This window comes from Phaseolus vulgaris, chromosome 1 (assembly GCF_051622355.1).
Source record: "Phaseolus vulgaris cultivar YP4 chromosome 1, ASM5162235v1, whole genome shotgun sequence".
In the NCBI taxonomy this organism is placed as follows: domain Eukaryota; kingdom Viridiplantae; phylum Streptophyta; class Magnoliopsida; order Fabales; family Fabaceae; genus Phaseolus; species Phaseolus vulgaris.
The window spans coordinates 47746905-47768366 of record NC_143498.1 but is presented as its reverse complement, the minus strand read 5'-3'; the positions used below and the strand labels follow the sequence as shown (position 1 = coordinate 47768366).

The window sequence follows — 21462 nt, the reverse complement described above, 5'->3', positions numbered from 1 at the left end:
TATTTAATACTATACATATTCTTTCAACAAATTAAAATTTAATATAATTTTTTCTGATTTAAAAATAAAACATATATTTACTAAATTTATCTAATTTACAAATAAAAAATATTTAGAAAAAATAAATCAAAACATACAATAGTGAATATTCCATGCAAATTGCATCACAAATGTATTTATGTTGTGAAATCATGTATGTTTTGGAATCATTGACCAAGTAAATTAACTATTTTAAGAATAATAGATGAAAGAAATGAAGGAATTGAACCAAAATTATAAAACATTCTACATTAATGATTCTTCTTTGTTTTTTTAAGGAATAATGTCCAGGAGAATAGGTCGTGGTATGTATATATACATAGTGGTAGAACTGAGAAATCAAAAAACATATCGAATAATCATCTGATATATTGATATATTATAGACTGAAGTTGTCATGACTTTCCCCTGGGGAGTCCTCTTGACCACAACATTACTGACAAATATAACAAAAAAAGTGACATCAGAAAGCATCGTCCTCTTTTAAGCCTACGGTATGAAAATAAGCTCATGCTACCTTCTATGAGGGAGACTCTGAAACATTTGACTTTTAATAATTTGATTTTTATTAACAAATTTATCATTAACATTAAACCATCTCAGGCAACCAAATATATTAATCAACTTCAAATCTTCCAAAATATTATAAGTAACCATTAAATATCTTAAATAATTTAAAAAGCATGTACACGGAGTGATTCTTGTAGTAGGAATGTTGTTAATATAAAATTAATATATATAGCATGTTAATTATTTATAAAAATACATTCACACTTATAAGTTTAATATTTATATAAAGATTGTGAAATCAGTTGATACAAAAAGATTATTTTTAAAAATTAATTATGTTTTAAACTATTTTTTTTACAACTTTAATTTAAAAGTTTATTTACTTACTATCCACTATAATAAGTGAGTTATTATTTACCAAATAACTACAATTAATAACAAATATTTTACAAGACATGCTAGATTGAAATCAATAATAAATATTTTTTTGTTATATTTCATTTTATATTAAAGTTTATAATCGTATTTGTTATAAATATATGTGTAAGAACAATATATTTAATACTACACATATTCTTTCCACAAATTAAAATTTAATATAATTTTTTCTGTTTTAAAAATAAAACATCAGAATAGAGAAAATATATTTACTAAATTTATCTAATTTACAAATAAAAATTATTTAGAAAAAAAAATCAAAACATACAATAGTGAATATTTCGTACAAATTGCATCACAGGTGATGTGTTTATGTTGTGAAATCATGTATGTTTTGGAATCTTTGACCAAGTAAATTAACTATTTTAAGAATAGATTAAAGAAATAAGGACTAAAATTATAAAACATTAACGATTCTTCTTTATTTTTTTTTAGGAATAATGTCCAGAAGAATAGGTCGTGGAACTACGTATTTGGTAAAAGCATTCTTAGGGATAGAAATGAGGAATAAAAAACATATCCAAGAATCATTTCAGATTTATTCTAAATTTTTTCAAATTTAATTTGAGTGTTATTAACAAATTTATCATTAACATTAAACCATCTTAGACAACCAAATATATTAGACAACATCAAATCTTCCAAAATATTATAAAAATACATTTACACTTATAGATTTAATGTTTATATAAAGATTGTGAAATCGGTTCATACAAAAAGATTATTTTTAAAAATTAATTATGTTTTAAACTAATTTTTGTTCAACTATCAAAGCATTCGATTTAAAAGTTTATTTACTTACTATCCACTATAATAAGTGAGTTATTATTTATCACATAACTACAATTAATAACAAATATTTTACAAGACATGGTAGATAGAAATCAATAATAAATATTTTTTTATTATATATTTTTTTTATATTAAAATTTATAATCGTATTTGTTATAAATATATGTGTAAGAACAATATATTTAATATTATACATATTCTTTCAACGAATTAAAATTTAATATAATTTTTTCTGATTTAAAAATAAAGCATCTTAATAGAGAATATATATTTACTAAATTTATCTAATTTACAAATAAAAAATATTTAAAAAAAAAATCAAAAGTGAATATTCCGTACAAATTGCATCACAGATGTGTTTATGTTCTGAAATCATGTATGTTTTGGAATAATTGACCAAGTAAATTAACTATTTTAAGAATAGAAATGAAGGAGTAGAACTAAAATTATAAAACATTAACTATTCTTCTTTATTTTTTTAAGAAATAATGTTCAGGAGAATAGGTCGTGGTACTACAGTGTATTTCACACATGGGACAGCATTCTCCTATTTATACATAGTGATATAATTGAAGAATCAAAAAACATATCAAGAATCATCTGATACATTGATATATTCCAGAGAACTGAAACGAAATCTAAAGTTGTCATGGCTTTCCCTTGGGGAGCCCTCTTGACCTCAACATTACTTTTCTCATTTCCTATTATTCATGCAGCTGATGACAGTACTGACAAATATAATAAGAAAGGTGACATCAGAAAGCATCGTCCTCTTTTTAAGCCTACTGTATGGAAGCAAGCTCATGCTACCTTCTATGAGGGAGGCTCTGAAACATTTGGTACCATTTCTTACTTAACTTCATTACTTATATCTAAACCTCTTCAATCTAAAATTCCTAACCATTATGACAAATTTGTTATTTTATTTTATAAGAAGACATGCAAAGCATGTAAAAAAAAGAAAAAAAAAAGAATATAATAAAACATGTCGAAAATAAAAGATTTCATGTGTTAATATAAAAACTCGTTCATACACTTAAAAAAAATCATTAAATAATAACTAAATATAAAAAAAAATTACTCACTATATTAATTAAATTAATATTATTTAAAGACTAAAGAATTACTTGTATCTAAAGTGGTTTCTAAATTGATATATAAATTAGCTATCAAAGTTTTAACTACTAATATTTGAATTCTAAATTATTCTCAATTAATTTTTAAAAACTAATTTAGAATCTAAAATATTAGTAGTTAAAATATTGATAATTAATGCTTAAAAACTAATTTAAAAAATAATTTAATATTTTTTGTTAATAATAGAAATTACTTTAAATACTAGTAATTTTTTTGTTTTAAAATGATCTTTAATTTAATCTAATAGTAACTAATGATTTTGGTATTTAAAATTAGTTGCAATTTGATATTTTCTAGTAATGATATGATGCAGGTACCAATATTACTACTAAAAAATTAGTTTTAGAGACAAAAAATAATTAATTATTATATTCAATAAATTAGATATTATTTTAGAGATTAAAAAAATTATTGATGTTTAAAGTAACTCTTATTATTAATATAATTTATAGACTAGTTATCTAATTAGCTACCAAAGTTTTAACTATCAATTAATTTAGATTCTAAAATTCGTAGTTAGAAGATTGATAGCTAATTAAATATCAGTTTAAAAATTAATTTATAATTTTTATTAATAATAAAATTACTTTAAATATAAATAATCTTTTTAATATTTAAAACATTATTTAATTTAGTTAATATAATAATTAGTTATCTTTGATTTGTCTTTAGTGAATCTAGTTTTAATGTGTATACCAAAAAGTTGGAAGATAACGTTATATTATAATCTTTTTTTTATACAACTACATTATAACTATCAATACTATTATTTTAATATAATTTTTTTTTATTATATATTTATATTTAAATTAATCACATAAAAAGTTAAAGTTGTATAAACTCTCATAGTTGTCAAAGTATATTTTTTAAGTTGGAATTAGTATGTTGGGTTAATGGAGAAGAAGAATGAGTTGATTACATTGCATGCAGGTGGAGCTTGTGGGTATGGTGATGTGGTTAAAGATGGCTATGGCCTAGACACGACGGCATTGAGTTCAATTTTGTTCAAGGAGGGACAGACATGTGGCGCATGTTACGAGATCAAATGCACAAAATCTGGTGTGGGATGCAAGGCAGGGAAATCCTCTATTTTGGTGACGGCTACCAACCTTTGCCCACCAAACTATGATCTGCCAAGTGATAATGGAGGATGGTGCAACCCACCACGCGAACACTTTGATTTGGCCAAACCTGCATATCTCAAAATTGCAGAGTATAAGGCTGGCATCGTCCCCATCCAATATCGCAGGTTACATATACATGCATATCATATTTGCATGCTGCTAACAAAAACTTTTCCAGTGATGTTTACTGAAGTGTAAGAGTTGTATATCTATGCAGGGTACCGTGCAAGAAGGAAGGAGGGATTCGGTTCACCATCACTGGGAATCCTTATTTCAATCTAGTATCAGTGTGGAATGTTGGAGGTTCTGGGGAGATCACAGAAGTGCTGGTGAAGGGTGAAGAGAAAGTCAAGAATTGGACAAATTTGAAGAGAAATTGGGGTCAGAAATGGGAAAGTGATGAGATGTTAGTGGGAGAGACATTGTCTTTCAGAGTGAAAGCTAGTGATGGAAGGTACACTACCTCTCTCAGGATTGCTCCCAAGGATTGGAAATTTGGTCAAACTTTTGTAGGCAAAAACTTCCCTTAATTAGATCTGTTCTCTCCAACTTCCACCTTTAGATCTAGGAAGTGACTAGGTTAGTAGTCCATTTAGAATAATTCAGTTCTGATAGATATTATTCCTACAGCTATTCCGAGACATGTCTGATGTATTTTTCAAAAAAAAAAAGAAAAATAAAGACATGAAATATGATTTTTTTTTTTTTGTGTACAAAAATGGTCTCCTGTTTTATTTTTAATAATATTTCGAAATTATAATACAAAATTTACAATGAAAGACACGAATGGGAAAGAGTAAAAAAAACACAACCAAAATTTTAAAAAAAATTTGCTCACAATTTATATACATTTAATTTGTAAGTGCTTAAAATGTTTAATCAATCAATCTGTTTTAATACAATAAATAATATATTTAAATTTACTCAAAAGGTATTATATTTAGAAAATTCGTTTTGAAGATTCTATTTTAAAAATCTTGTTATAGAAATCTAACCCCATTCCAAAATATATTTCATGAATTTTCAGAAAATTTCCAAGACAAGTAATCTAAAAGAAAGAAAGGTAAAATGGTCATTTTGAAAATTGTGGCGGTGCAAAAGTAAAAGCCATGAAAAATAAGCATGTCCCCTCCCTGCTCATTCCACAGTACCCTCTTTGCAATCATGAAAAATAGATTTAATACCCTTCTTTATTGGTTAAATTTGTATAACTCGGCTTTTAGTATTGTGTGAAATAAGAACTAGAAATCTAGATCATACAATTATGCATGAATAATGAGATTAAAATTAGCTAGACACATTATCAATTCAAGTAGCTGCATGTATTTTTTTAAAATTTGTCCACCAAATATGATACAATAATTCATATCCATAATTTTCTATTTTTCATGTAATAAAATACTTAACAGCATTATACCATTCTAATATGTTGAAATATAAAATAATTCAACATATTATAGGGAAAACAAAACAATCTTGGGAGAGAATTAGAAAATATCAGCATTATACCATTCTAATATGTTGAAATATAAAATAATTCAACATATTATAGGGAAAACAAAACAATCTTGGGAGAGAATTAGAAAATATCAGCATTATACCATTCTAATATGTTGAAATATAAAATAATTCAACATATTATAGGGAAAACAAAACAATCTTGGGAGAGAATTAGAAAATATAAAACTTAGTATTTTTGTTGACTGTAATACATCACTTCATATATTACATTCAACAAAAATTAAACTTTTTTATTTTCCAAGTCTCTATATATAGACACACACGTACACACTATTTGTCAACTTAACGGCGCTTGTATTACACGGGAAAAGTTCTCTCACTAACAGAGTACATAAATTATCAGAAAAAGTATAATGAATTAAATTCAGGCAAAATTTATAATGTTTACACATATTACATGGAAAAGTAATGACCTTTTCTAAGGTACCCAAATCTGTGAAAAACTTACTCTTCAAATGATGATGACATCTTGACATCAAAATATAAGCCGCTGATTAAAACTGCAACAATCTGGAAAAAGGAATCATGTTGACAAGGTCATACGCCTTTCTGGAGATCCAATCTCTTCTATTCAACATTTTCTTTTCTTGAACATGTATACTATATTATGACAACTAAGCTCCGAATCTTCAATGTTTCATCAATCACATATTCACGTGGAGGCCAATTTTTCCACCGTGCTTGAAATACCCTGTCATTAACATAAGCCAGCACATAACCATGTCCAATATACACGATACTTTATGTCTTTTTCTTCTTCCGCTTCACTTCTCCGGTTTGTGACCTTTCTTCTAAACGTTTGGATTGTCGAGCTCGTATCTCTAGCAGTTTTGATTTTGCATCATGAAAAAGAGCATCCGATCTTGATGCCATCAATTGCTGAAAGATCATTTCAAAACTGAATCAGCGTGTTTATCAGTGGCAAGGCGAATAAGTATACAGCAGAATTTTTTATACAAACCTGAATATGATCCATGGCTGCGAGGTTAAAACCAAAGATATCTTTCCATCCCTGGCACAAGGTTAAGACAGCAAGTTGTCAACAATACAATCAAGTTCATCAGTTAACTATACTAGAAATAACGAAATAACATAAATATTTAATTTTGAAAATATAAATCCTAGGACTAATGCCTTTCTTGGCAGAAAATATTCTCTAGTACTAAAGTAAAAGCTAGATAATGATAAATTAAACTATAGAATTATCGGGCGACCTAAAAAGTCAAATTGATAACAAACAAGTAATACTATTTATATTGGGATTATCACCCATAACCATCAGATATCTTAATTCTTATGAAACACCGTATGTCTGTAAGATGCGCACGTTAGATATGATAGTATGCTGTCTGAATAATCGCAATGTTAGAAGCCCATATTATACATAAGATGTGTACAATTCCAGCATGTCACGCATCTCAAACATTAGAATAAGAGATAATTAAGAATCATCAGAAGAGTAACTTTTGTCAAGTTTAGTTAGTGTTTCATCATCCTTCAAAAAGATCTATTTTCATTTGTTCCAAATTTATCCTACACTTTCTTCAGGCAATTTTCAAGAGTTTAAAGACGGGGCATAACGCATATCCCATCTACTTTTCAGACCAAACTTTCACAACAAAAATGTAACGCAAATAGATATAAATTCCAAAAAAATCATGTGCAAATAACCAAACATACATTCCAAAAAGTATCATCAATTTCTTCACAGGGATTCACACTCACAGACACGTTAAACTTGCATAATTTAATAATCAATTCAAAAATAAATGTTTCTGGCAGTAAATTTTAATGTACCAAATATGACAAAGCTTCAATTTTACCTTGACCCTTTCATAAAAAATGTCACTGAAAACAGTCAAGATAGGTCGGGCAGCTGGTGTGGCAAGAAGCTGGTTGTAATGTGTCTGCAACAGCAGCGTACCTATTCTGCAAACAAGCTCAACCTGCAAAAAAAAACATAAATACTCGCATCTTGTGAAAATATCTTCACGACCTGAATTAAATTTCTATACATCTATTATTGTTAAAATTAAACATCATCATCATTATATCTAATAATGTAGTTTGTCATATATCAAGGGTAACCTTATCAGAATATGAAGTCCAGTCTTTCAAGTACGAGAGAAGCTTCAAAGCATCTGAAAATGGTAAAGCCTGCATATGTAATGATATACGTTAGACTAGATTTGTACATTTGTAAATTATGTCCATTTTTCTATGGTCTCAACCAATCTTAAATGACTAATTCGGAAGATTTAGCCACATCGTACAAATTTTTAGGCTAAACCATAGAGAAACAGCTCATTCAATCTTTATTGTCAAACCTCTCCTAAGAAATGTGAGTAGTCAATTCAGTCATTACAAGAAATGAGGCTACTAAAATTTATTGACTAGAGAAACATTTATGCAATTCCTTTCAGACAAATATCTTCCTTTGAAAGTTGATTTTAAGTTTAACTCAATCTCTCTAAACCAGATTGCAAGGTAAAATTTGCACCCACTTATATATATTATAATTTGGTTATATCTCTAGTTGATGTGAGATCTCTCAGTCTTGAATACTTTCGGGGTATTGAAGTAGTTCAATCACAGAATGTATGGTAATTTCTCAAAAAATACCTTAAATATAGAAACAAGTATGATTGATTATAGACCTATGCATAGTCTTATTAAGGATACAAATAAAAAATTAATGACAGAGTAAAGTGAACCTTTCTCAGACCCAGAAAGATATAGAATACTTGTTGGGAAACTTATCTCACTATATTACTAAACCTGACTTGTCTTTTGCAGTAGGAGTGGTTAGCTGATTTATGCAGGCTCCTTGTGTTGCTCACTAGAATGTTGTCATTTGCATCCTCATATACCTCAGAAAAGCTCCAGCACAATGATTTATATATATGAAGATGAGGGAAATACTCAGATATCTAGGTATTGTGATGATTACTGGGCATGATCTCCCTTTTTAGATAGCATTCTACTACTAGATTTTTTTTTCATTGGAGGCAATATTATTTCTTGGAAAAGCAAGAAACAAAATGTGGTTGTTTGATCTAGTGTTGAAGTTGAGTATAGGACAATGACGTCAGTCACTGACTTGTGAACTTATGTGGATAAAAACAATTCCTTGAAGAGCTGAAACTTTGTGAAATTCTACAAATGAGAATGTATTGTAGTAACTAGACAGCTACTCACACTGTTTCCAATCTTGTATTTCATGAGAACCAAACGCATAAAAATTGATTGTCATTTGTTCGAGGTGTTGTCCAAGAAATTTGCACTAAATTTGTCGGCTTGAATCATCTTGCAAAAATCTGCTAAATCTTGAAGAAGACCTTCAATTTAATTTATATATTCCAATCTTGGTACATACAATCTGTATGATCCAACTTAGGGGAGTATTACAATACCTTAGAAGTTATCTTTTGACCAACTCTGGAAAATCTGACAAGCTATTTTTTGTTGTACCTATTTGTCACCTAGAGTGCTAGGTGTGGTCTGTTTTATATCACCCCTTTGTATCTTCGATGTGCGTGTGTGTATACTAGCATGCATAAGATGAGAGACAATTATCTCTTACGCATCCTTTCTCAAATTTTCGTTCTCAAGTTGAAGTACTTAACAAGTCCTTAGTTATGTTGCTGACCCAAAAGAACCCTTGAACCATTACCTTTCAAAAAATTATAAACTAAATATGATATGCAGAAATATTATTATGGTCGGGGAAAATATATATACTAAACCAAATAGAGCTGGTGAGGAAATTTAACCAAGTCGTACCAGAGAAAAGGTCAAGGTTTAATGAACTTTCTCCATAAATGATTGAATATACAGAGATAAGAACTACGAAATAAGAACTATATTATAAATGCGACATGCAGAAACAGTAATGAATCAGGAAGTTCAACCAACTCAATAGGCTAGTGCACATCCAAAGCAATGGTTTAAATGAGTTTACATATTAACAACGAAAAATGGACTCCTACATACAGTAGTCTGAAATGCCTTGTATTCATGCAGGAGATCATGTAACAAAAATGCAATTCTCAAACATACCAGTAATGTTTGCTCCAAATCGTTGGAGTGAACATTTGAAAATGCACTCAAAACATAATCAGAAGGTGAAAGCCCATTCATAAGCGGATTTGATTGGAAAACAGCAACATTTTTGTTATTTTTCTCCTCCTGAAATACAAATTTAAATAATTGCAACAATGAAATTAGGCATTATTAAACAAAATATACAAGATAATGTTCCTTAGCACTTTCTGTTAAATGCCACACAATATGAACTGAAGATATTTTCTGCAATCATCAATACTAAATGATAGTATTGAAATTTTAGTTTTTGATAGAACCCAAAGGTGTAATTATTTTTTTTTTCCTGAAATATAAAATCAAATAATTGCAAAGACAATCTTGCTTACCATTTTCTGTTACATGTCACACAAGATGACTAGAAGACATTTGCTGCAATCATCCATACTAAATGTATTTATTGAAATTTTAGTTTTTGATAGAACCCAAGGGCATAATTTGATGCAAAAAATGCTTTATTTTCAAGGCCAAAGTTGTTTACTTGTGCTGTATCTATAATTTGATAATTACTTGTGGAAATTAAAAGGGAACACATGTAAACCTGATGTTCTGCAATACGCTTGTCTTCAGCTTCTGCGATGTCTAATCTTTCAATAATCAAGTCAGTTGCAGTAAGGGTTTCCTGGGTTTGTTTCCCAGCTAAAGCCACAGCTCCCTCCTCTGGTATTTCTTCCTTTGATGCATGCTTGTTTTCAAATGCATTGTCAATATCAGCCTCAAACATTTCCTCCAACCTTTTCTCCTTTTCTTCCTGCAATAAATTTAATAAAGAAAATTCAATCAAAAGTGTTCCGGTAATAAATTTGTAATTAGAGGCTTTGACCCTTTGTCCTGCTTTTAACAAGTGAAAGCCATCACATACAAGTTGAGTATACCTCAATGAAAAACTGCTCTTCAGAGCGATCCCAACGACGGATAGAACGATCATGAGATCCAGTGACGATGAAATCCCCTCGATTACTGACTGCAAGACACCAAATATCAGCATGATGTCCTTCTAGAGTCAACAGCAGCTCAAATTTATCAGCATCCCAGTATTTTACTAGGCGATCTTTTCCAACACTGAACACATAATGTGTCCTGGGAACAAATTGTACTGCCATAACACTGCAACATAAATAGCATTAGATAATTCAAATACAGATTTATCCAGGCTTACCAGTTAAGAAAATAAATAAGAACAGCAAATAATTATAACTATTAATATATTATTTAGCACCTGTCAGAATGAGCAAAAATGGATTTATGACAGTCACCGAAGTCTAAACCCCAAATCTTTAAATTTTTATCTGCAGAGCCAGTCACAATTAAATCTCCATCTGATGAGATATCCATACACAGAACAGGCAGCTTGTGGCCATATAATGAAAGGAAAAATTTGAATGTGTCTGCAAAGTGAACCTGAATAATGAATGAAATTATTTAAAACACACTTGAAAAGGTAAAAATAGGACTAATGCATAAATAAAAGAGTCACCACAATCTCATAGTGTAAACAATACTCAACATTCAATAAGGCCCACATAGTTGTCCAACACACCTAGAATTTGGCATTTGCAATGAAAAGCAACACAAATAGAAGTATAATTAACTAATTTATCACTCCAGCCGGTATCACTTACTATTGTCCCAAAAGAGCATTCAGCATAAAGATGCATTTGGATAAAAAGCTTCATAAAGTGCTTATTCAATAAGCTCTTAACATCACTACAGGGCTTATGGCAAAAATTTGAGCGGGGTAAGCTACACTCAGAAACTTATTGAAATAAGTTAAAAAAATAAACTATTTTATGGGAGTTGTAACCTATTTTCTTAAGCTCAAATGAACTTTCATAAGCTCTTCCAAATGCCTCCAAGGCCACTAGAAAGATGATTCGCTTCGCCACATTGTCTTGTAAATCAAATTATCAAATCCCATGAAGGACAGACATCTCCTGTCGGAATTGTCACAATGTAAAAGATTTCTTTGATACCAATACCTCTCTGATTAGGTTCCCAACTAAAAAATCCAACCCAAACATTAGAACTGACACCTAAATATTCTATTGCTCCTATTTCATTTCTTTTGAGTCTCTTTGGCATGAGTGCCTGCAGTGTCCTCAATTTTTGTGCCACTACACAAATAATGCTAAGGTTCCCAAATCGCCAAGAAATGGTAAACAAACAATTTAAACTCTTCAAATTTTTATTTTCAAGTGAAACAAAAATGACAATAAACAAAGATTAGAAGTTAAATTTTGTTTTTGAATACCAGATATTACAAACAGAACAGGAAAGATTTAAGGCATCTAACCTTCACAGTACTATCCAATAGAGCAACAGCAATATATTTAGCATCAGGGCTAATTGCAACCACAAGAGCGTCATCATTCATTTTCATGGTACTGACATTTGACACTACAAGTTGCTTAGTAGCCTGAAACAAAGTAAATAAAGTTACAACATATACAAATTGGAGAATCATTTGTACATGATTTGGCATGTATTAAGTTGGAACTAATTAGAGGACATATAATAAAGTAAGTGAAAATTGGAAAACAGCGAGTGAGGGAGCACATGCACATAAAATTAGAAAAATTAAAAAATAATGGGAGAAAACAAAACAATGCCAGTATAAACAACATAAAAACTTCTGTCACTTTTTTTGTGTAGCACCCCTGAGAAAAATTTATAAAATAGAACATAGGTTAAGTTCATCTACATAGAAGGTATGAGATAAATTTTAATTTAATTTCTCTTTTAATTTTTATAAAGTTAGTTCAAGCTAATTAGTGATAAATTTAGCATGAGAGTGGAAATATGGAATATTGTTAGTTTAAATTTCTTGTACCAGTAGTGATTTAATGGGTTCATTGTCATTGTTATGAGTATTCAGTAGCTTCTACCTACATATCTGCATGGAAACAGTTTTGTGTTTACAGTTCAAGTATTTGATTCCAGATATTAAATATAAAACAGAAAGACAAATACAGATAAACTTCTCAGTGAAATACAGCATTGTTATAAACAAGAGAACTTGTAGATTTTTACCTATGTTCTATGTGCACTATAAGATAAAACAAAATAAAATGTTAAAACTTCTGGGTATTTTTTAAAACTATTTTTTTTTTCTTAAAAAGAAAAAGGAAACACAAATTATATGAAAATGATGGACATACTTGACCAGGTTTTTGCTTAAATTGGTACTCCCAAAATTTGACATCATGATCAGCACTTCCTGTGACAAAACCATTTTTATGAGGTAGGGCAGTAATTGAGCGAACAGAACCACCATGAGCTTCCATTACTTCAACACAAGTGCCACTTCCAATATCAATAATTTCTATGGTTCCATCTTTAGTTCCAACAACTCCATACTTGTTAGTGGGAAGAATTAAACTGCAAAGTCCATATCCAGAATCAATGGTCCTTAGGCAAGAGCCAGTAATTGGGTTCCAAATTTTTACTGCATTGTGACTGGTTGACATCAGAAAAGTGTTGTCTGAACTAAGCGTGACACTTCTAACATCAGAACGATGCCCCTGAAGATCAATAGCAAGTGTTTTTTTGGATTCACCAAGTTCAATGGAATAAACCTCAAGAAGATTATTGTTCAGAGACAATGCTAAACTAGCCAATGAATTTTTTGGAGTGGTTGGACAGAAAGAAATGGAGCATATCTTTTTGTTAGCTCTAATAGTATGCAACAGCTTAAAAACATCAGGCACAGTAACTGAAGGATTAGTTGTTTCTGTGACCGCATGAGTGACAGAAGAATTATCTCCTTTGTTAACATTATTCCCGTCCCCATTTTCTACTACCTCCGAAACCTCTTTACTGTGTTTCTTCTCTTTCTTTCGGTGACCCCTTCGTTTTGCCTTGCGCTTTGCTTCAGCATCATCCAATACACGATATATTTCTACTGTCTTTCCAGCAACTTGGCAAGCTAGCAGATTTCCTGACTTGTTGAACTGCACCGTTGCAACCCTATCCTTACTTTGTCGCTGAATTTCACCAAAATGCCTCAACACTTCCCATTTGCTTTGAATGGAAGATTCTTCACCACCCTTTCCAGACTCCCCATCCACAGACTCATGTCTGATTACATAAAAACGAAGTTCATTATCTGCAGAACCAGTGACCAGATACCTTTCATCCAGATCAACATCTAGGGACCATATTTCACTATGATGTCCACCCACAATTTGCATACAGTGCTGGGTATCAAGATCCCACACTCTCAAGAACTTGTCTTTGGAGGAACTAACAAGTTTTTTCCCAGAATTCAAAAAAACGACATCAGTCACCTGCCAGAATGAATGAGAACCACATAAAGGAAACTGCCAAGGTAAGTTTGAGACAGAGGGTTTTGGAGAAGGAAAAGTAACAGTCCCATTTCAGGTAAATAATATTTTTCTCTAATTTAATCATTTTTAGAATTAAATTAAAAATATGACAGTGTATCAAAAATCCTTCCAGTGTCCCTAATTCTCTTATCCAAACCCTATACAACTCTTTTAATTAAGACCCTGTTTGGATAAACCCATAAATAAGTATTCACAAGAGTTAGTTAAAATGAACTTACCTACTTCAACTTCTATATAAGATCTTTCTTGTAACTTCTCTAAAAGCTGATGTACATAAATTCATGTTCCATTACATAAGTTTGATTAATTTTGTCTCTTTTTCCTTCTTCCATTAAGCGTTTGCTGAAAAGTCTTGCCAAACAAGACCTAATCTAAAGTAAAGAAAACCAAACCTGGTCACGATGACCGCGAAGGCGAAAGAGCCCAGTCTCGCCAACCACGTCCCATAAAATAACATCATTGTCCTTGCTACCAGAGGCCAGCAAGGAACCAGCCTTGTTGTAACGAAGAGCGGTGACAGCTCCCTTGTGTCCATTTAGCGTAGTCTCACACGTTCCTTTGTCAGAGTCCCAAATCCGTATGCTACCATCCCCGTAACCACCAGCAATCTACAACGCAACCAAAAAAACCGTTTAAGAGAATCACACATTCGAGAAGGCACAATCGAGATTCGAAGTTCATTACCAATGAAGAAGAGGAGGAAGCAATGGAGGTGACGGCGAGGGAAGGACCGGGCGACGCAGTGGAAGGTGTTAGGGTTTTTGAGCAGAGGCCCTGCCGCACGTGCCAGACGCCGATCTTCTCTAACGCCGGAGAGAGGAGGTGCTTGCCAGAGCTGTCGTATGATATGTTGGAATCCACTGAGGCTATCACCCCAAACGACGCCGCCGGCTCGTATCGAAGGTAGGCCTTCACCATGGTTTTGCCGCGGATACTTTCAGAGTCGAAGGGTTTAAGGGCAAGGTTTATGATTACGGACTCTCTCCTTGCATTTTTACTTTTTTAATTTTTTTATTGTTGAGCCTGAAATAAATTGGGCCTGGGTATTTTAGTTGGACCACTTTAAGAGAGACTATTAGTTTTAGGCAAAGGAATTTCTTCCCGCACCCCTATACTTTTGTAAATCCTAAACATACCTTCCTGAATATTTTTTTTTTCAATTCTAGATTGTGTAATCTCATATTCATATTACAAAATTTAAAATATAACATTTTTAATTTTGTATGTTTTGAATTATACAATCTATAATATAATATAAAAAAATTATTTTTTATTGTGCATTTGTATCATATAAAATTTCTATAAAAGGATTTCAAATTAATAATGCAAAAATATTTTTTAAGTTTTTAATCTAAAATATATTTTCAAGTTTAAAAATAAACAATTCAAAAAGTTATTATAGATTAGTGGAATCGGGTTACACAATATTGATAATAATACAAAACTTCAAATTTTTCTCGATGTCTATATATTTGTTCTGAATGGTAAGAGATGTAACATATTTTTCTTGTGTGGTTATTGACAATTAAAAAATAGTAAATTAACCAACTTTAAAAGTTTTTCCTATATCTATATTTATTTCTAAATTGTAAGAGATATACCATATTTTCCATATTATATATTTTTATTCCACCATTATTTTATCTCACATATCATTATTTTTTTATCCAGTAAAAAATTAGTATAATTTTTAACATTATCTCAAGTTTCTATGGATTCAACACTCTTGACTTTAAAACTACAAATGATAATTGAGCGTTTGTCATAAAATCAACAATTATCCATTAAAATTATTGTCATGTACTGCTTAAGTCTTCTAAACAAAATAATTATCTAATTCTTACTAATTGTGAGATTGATACATTTTGTCATTCAAAAAATCATTTCAACAATAATTTAACTTTTATAACTTACTTTGAACATGAAAATGACCACAAAACTATATATATATATATATATATAATAGAAAAAATGCACGTGAAAACAACACAAAATCACAAATCAACTGCAAAAAAAATAAACGACACAAGATTTAACGTGGTTCGGTCGTTCACACTGGCAACTATTAAATTTTCATTCTATCATGTTGCACACCAATTACAAGTACAAATATCTCTTTAAATATATATTATAAAAGAAACACAATGATTAAACTCATTCGGTAACATGTGTCTAGTCAGCATAACCCAATTCATCATGACTTGATACCCAACAATATATATATATGACTACAATCTATTGTAAATATTTTTATATAGATTACATTTGCTATATGTGTTAATTTCATTAAGAACGTCTCTAAACAATGGATCAATAACTTCACAACTTCAATTCATTATGAAAACGTATATATATATATATATATATATATATATATATATATATATATATATATATATATATATATATATATTTTGTTTAACTTGAATGCTAAAATTTTTCCTCAATTATATATAACTTAGATCTCATCTTGTTTATTGCCCTACGAAAATATTTAAAAGCATTATAAAAGTCAGTTAAAATCCCCTTGTAAAGTTAACTTGTTACTACCTAACATCATCATTTCATAACCCATCATAGGTTTAGGTGCATTGCCAATTTGAGTGAAGAACATTTTAACACGAGTCCAAGGTACACTAGCCTCCATATACCCTTCTTCGTCCTCATTCTACACAAGCCCATAAGCCTATTACTATCCATGATCTATACACGCCCATATTCTATAAAAAAATTATATTACATCAAGTTGAGAAATGCGATGTATTCCAATATTTATATTATTCATATTCACTGCACAATAGTCATTAACCAACAAAACATCTTTCAACAAATAATTATTGAAACACCAAAATCATATAAACAAAGTATTTTAATCACATCCGTAAGCAATTAGTAATTACTAGTAATGGCAAAATGATATAAAACAAGTATAAAATTATCATACTCCACCACAAACACGCAAAGACTAAACGGCATGACAAAAAGTAAGACTACGAGATTATTCATTAAGACCTTCATAATATTCACTTACAGCCTCGTCCCTAAAAAAACAAAATCAAAGTAACATGATTTAAAAAAATATATGAAAAATTACATTGATTACATTGAAAAATATACTAAATTGAACTTAATCAAAATAGTGAGACCCACAATAAAGAAAATACTAAGTAAAATATTAATTCTATTTGAAATCATAAATGACGTATGACACAAGTTTAAAAGAGTTTTAGAATACATCCAAATATCCAGCTGATGTATTTGATAATATGAACATGTATTTTATTGCTATATATAGACTAGTAATATTTATACTACTGATTTTATTTTGTTAGGCAATGATTGTATTACAAAAAGCCAATTTAATATAGAACCATTAGCCAGCATACTAATCTAAAGTGAATAGAGATAATGCGAGTAGGAATTTGATCTGGAAAAAAATATAAGTTACTTAATATTCTTATTTATATATATATATATATTAACAAGTAAAATCGCACGTTTTACATTGCCATCAATATTATATTCAAGATTTTCTTACTGTGAACTGCAGTATTCACGTCACACGTTTAAATTTATGTGTATAATTTAATCTTTAAAATTATTTTTCTCTCGAAAAGAAAAAATGTTTTTCGTTATGAAAGAGATCATAACGATTAAATAAGAAATGAGTGTGTGCAGTTCAAAAGAGAGCAATAGATAATTAGATAATAGTTAGAGTCAAATTATCTAATACAATTTGCATATCAAATACAAGTATTGCATTTTTTTTCAAATTAGTTGCTAAGTAAATGAAAGGGTCATTATTTTGATAGAGACAATTTTGTCGAATGTAAAGGCTTAGTATATGCATATCTTATTTTTTAACGTTTTCTATGTGGTTTATATTTCCTTCAGTGCATGCTTTTGACTAATTATGTGGTTCAAATTTGAGAGCAAACCCACCAATACATCATCGTGTAAGTCTCCCTATACATCAAACGCTGTCTTAATTTAATTACTTTTTGAGATTATACTAGTTAATATTGAATGTATTTATATAAAACATTAATTTCCTTTTTTTAGTATATAAATATTTTTTTTCCAAAAAAAGTTTTTATTTTATATTTTTAATAAATCAATTTAAACTTTTTTTTTCATACCAGATTTGATGTTGAGCCTTTGGAAGCAATGAATCTGAGTTATTGATGCTGTTCGATCTTCTCTTTGAAGAGTTGTTGAACTTTATCACAAAAAATTAAATAAAAATTCATTTGTAGATGACTCTTTAACGTTTAAATTAATAAGAGATTATTTATCTCTAAGTAATAAATAAGTATAAAATATTAAGTAAGTAAGAAGAGGATTTTAAAAAATCATGATGTCTTCCAATAACTTATGAGAAAATTGAATTCCATAGATACATCTTAAGTTTAATGAATATTCTGAGTAATTCTCGAATAGTTATCAATGAAATATAAGATCAAGTTATATGTGGTTAGAATTCACTTTGATATTGGATATTAACCGTCTAGGATTCATGGTCTGGTAATACATTTTTAATTAAGTTTGATTGATAAATAAAATAAATTTATATTTTTAATTTTTTTATAAATTAAGTGTATATCATCTTGAATAAAGAAAAACTTTAATGGAGAATATGAGACTAATGTGGGAACCAAAGAGGTAGCTTCAATTATTTAAATTTGAGAGTTTATTATATGAAAACCAAATGAAAGATACAGAGTCGGCGGCCACCACAGAAATTGAAATGCAAGTGGCCATAAAAATGTGAAAGAAAAAAAGGTTATTAGAAGTTAGTCAACCAAATTGAAAGAAATTTAAGAAAGAAAAATTGTAACAGATTAGTGGAAGTAATAATAATTACCGACATTTATTGTCTGATTTAATAATTGGCAATGATGTGATGATAAAAGTGAGGTTGAGATATCATGAAGTTATGGCCACAAACAATTATTAATATACCAATTTAAGAGTCACTTGCAAAGCTTAATTTGCCCACTTCCATATGTCTTACTCAGCCCTCACTGCCCAATAGGATTGCCACACGTGTACTAACATTTTTTTATTCAAATATGCAAAATCACTTCCTTAATATTTTTAATATTATTCCTCCCTATATTTATTTTTAATGAAAACTTTGTTAGCATTTCATTATACGGATTTGTATAATATTATAATAAATTTGATTATATAAACATTTTAAACAATTTTAAAGATAATAATATTCGAGGAAAAGATACTAGTACATATTTAACGTAAGAACAAAGAAAAAACACTATGAAAATGAAAGAAAGGGAGAATAATAATTGACAACTAAGCCTACTTGAATTTGTATTATTAATTAGCTAGGAATAAGTTTTTGTTTAGAAAATAGGTTCCATTTTTAGTTTTCCTTGTGCAAATAAGCAAAGTCTTTTTTTATTCATTCTATTAGTCAAGAGTAAATACAACTGATCAAATAATTTTGAATAAAAAAATATAAATTCAATTAAATTAATTACGTTTACTTATTGTTGTAAAAACTCATCAATTTAATTTTATTTAAGCCGAGCCATATTAAACAAAATTATTTCTATAGTTTATTGTGTATTAATTAATTAATTACTCACTTTTACACGATTAGATTTACTTTAGTTTTATGAGTTGATTTATTGTTTCCATTTATTAACGTGTTTGTACAATTTTACAGTAGACTGAGTTATGAAAAATCATTGAAATTAATATTGGGAGCTTATAATACAAGACAAAACATTTGATAAGAGTTAATTAGACTAACAATATTTAATTGATAGACACGGTCTTTAATTAAAAACCACCTAATTTGAATATATATAAAACATGTTTGTGTAGTGTTCTTGAAACATTTTTTTTGGATAACCATTTAAATTTTTTTTGAAGGAACAAATTTAATTTTCTATACAAATAGGATTGACGGGTCAGAAAAGATTCACAAACTAAGATTTAAATTTTTTAAGAAAAAAGAGATATTCATATTCGGTGTGTTTGATTATATCATTAACTAAATTATATTTAAAATAAGATGATCGAGAGAAAAAGGTCAAATATCACATAGTAAAAATAATAACATAAGATTTTTACGACAACATAGTTAAGTATCATAATTATGGAATTAAAAATATTTTTTTCATTGAAAATATTATCAATATATTCTCGCCGTATTTTTAATTTATCACTAAAGTAATTTGTGATAAAAATACGATTATTTCTTTAACCTGTAATTAAATAAAGCAATCAGAGAACATGTAGGACAAGTAGGCCATCGCAGTTTCCATTTTTTTTTATAACACTGAGTGCATTTAGATTTAGTTATATTGATACAAAAGTTAGATTAACTTATATTTATAAACTAATGTAGTAATGTATATGTATACTCATAGTGGAAAATATTTTAAATTTTATGTAGTGATTTCTAAAAGCAATATATTTAATAGAGAATTCGTGTGCAAATTTAATGTACAGAATATAAAAATTAAACTTTAAATAATCAGTCTTTGATTTTTTTAAATTATCATTTACTTTGCTAGAAAGCGTTCTCAAAGACCTGTTCAAGAGACTCATTAAAATGAACACATAAAAAATTATTTATTGTGCCTTGAAAGTAATATTCTAAAAATATATAAATATATGTGTGTATATGTATATGTATCGTATGATATTTATATTGTTACAGTGACGTCTATGTATATTTTTATACGGTACGATGTATTATATATGTCTTTCAAACAATTGACATGGTACTTTAATATTGCATAATAATGATCCTTTCTAAACTGTTTACCAAGTCTGATTCAATCTGAACATACAAAATATTGTTTTCTCCTCTGAATTCTTTTATAATACAGTCATCATATTTTTTTTTATATAAAAAACTTTCATGTTAAACATCATTATGCTATTTGACATCTTAACTAGATTGATACCTCAAGTAATAACAATCATCTGTCATCACAGAAAAAAAAAATATTAAAAATAAAAGAAAGAAAATACAAAAATATAGGAAATTAGACAAAAACTCATATGTTAACAAAAATGATACACCTATTAATAAAGAATTCTAAGAACAGATTAGATGGAAACCTATTATACCAATGAAATGATTCTCTAGGAATAAATCTTAAATTAGTCAACTTATCATTATGAGTTTTGTTATTATAAAAACTGGGGGAATTTTTATTTATCAAAATTTTGTCAATTACTAAACCTTAATAAATATATATACATATATTGTTTTTTTTTTAAATTTATTAATTTAGTTCATTTTTTTAAAAAATAAGTCAATGTAATATCTTTTGTTAAATTTATTATAATGAAATTGAAATTATTAAAATTACACGTGACATTTGTTGGTCATAGTAAGTAATATTTTCTTTAATAAATGATGTATTATGATTCAAGTTTTATGTCATTGTAGTAACATTTTATTATTAATTTGA

The 21462-nt window shown here is 28.9% G+C and overlaps 2 protein-coding genes across 2 annotated transcripts; one reads left to right on the top strand and one right to left on the bottom strand.

The window, feature by feature from the left end:
* The first annotated feature begins 2376 nt into the window (after positions 1 to 2376).
* On the top strand, positions 2377 to 4685 carry LOC137814490 (expansin-A4). Its single transcript, XM_068617263.2, has 3 exons — positions 2377 to 2618; positions 3847 to 4165; positions 4258 to 4685. The coding sequence occupies exons 1-3, from the start codon at positions 2429 to 2431 to the stop codon at positions 4568 to 4570; spliced, it is 822 nt and encodes a 273-aa protein (XP_068473364.1). The 5' UTR covers positions 2377 to 2428; the 3' UTR covers positions 4571 to 4685.
* Positions 4686 to 5834: 1149 nt separating this feature from the next.
* Positions 5835 to 14990, bottom strand: LOC137815395 (transducin family protein / WD-40 repeat family protein). Its single transcript, XM_068618536.2, has 12 exons — positions 14693 to 14990; positions 14401 to 14616; positions 12821 to 13948; positions 11956 to 12078; positions 10882 to 11063; positions 10538 to 10769; positions 10204 to 10413; positions 9621 to 9749; positions 7650 to 7718; positions 7385 to 7507; positions 6523 to 6573; positions 5835 to 6440 (listed from the first exon to the last, which is right to left on the bottom strand). Exons 1-12 carry the CDS (start codon positions 14924 to 14926, stop codon positions 6303 to 6305), a joined length of 2835 nt encoding a protein of 944 aa, XP_068474637.1. The 5' UTR covers positions 14927 to 14990; the 3' UTR covers positions 5835 to 6302.
* Positions 14991 to 21462: the final 6472 nt, after the last annotated feature.

Bases quoted from the DNA above. Each gene is read 5' to 3' on its own strand.
- LOC137814490 (XM_068617263.2), top strand. From the start codon at position 2,429: ATGGCTTTCCCTTGGGGAGCCCTCTTGACCTCAACATTACTTTTCTCA. The intron at 2,619-3,846 runs GTACCATTTCTT...CATTGCATGCAG, and splicing joins GGGAGGCTCTGAAACATTTG to GTGGAGCTTGTGGGTATGGT. The intron at 4,166-4,257 runs GTTACATATACA...ATATCTATGCAG, and splicing joins GTCCCCATCCAATATCGCAG to GGTACCGTGCAAGAAGGAAG.
- LOC137815395 (XM_068618536.2), bottom strand. From the start codon at position 14,926: ATGGTGAAGGCCTACCTTCGATACGAGCCGGCGGCGTCGTTTGGGGTG. The intron at 12,079-12,820 runs GTATGTCCATCA...ACTTTGTTTCAG, and splicing joins TTAAGCAAAAACCTGGTCAA to GCTACTAAGCAACTTGTAGT. The intron at 7,719-9,620 runs GTATGTTTGAGA...TTACATATGCAG, and splicing joins ATTTGGAGCAAACATTACTG to GCTTTACCATTTTCAGATGC.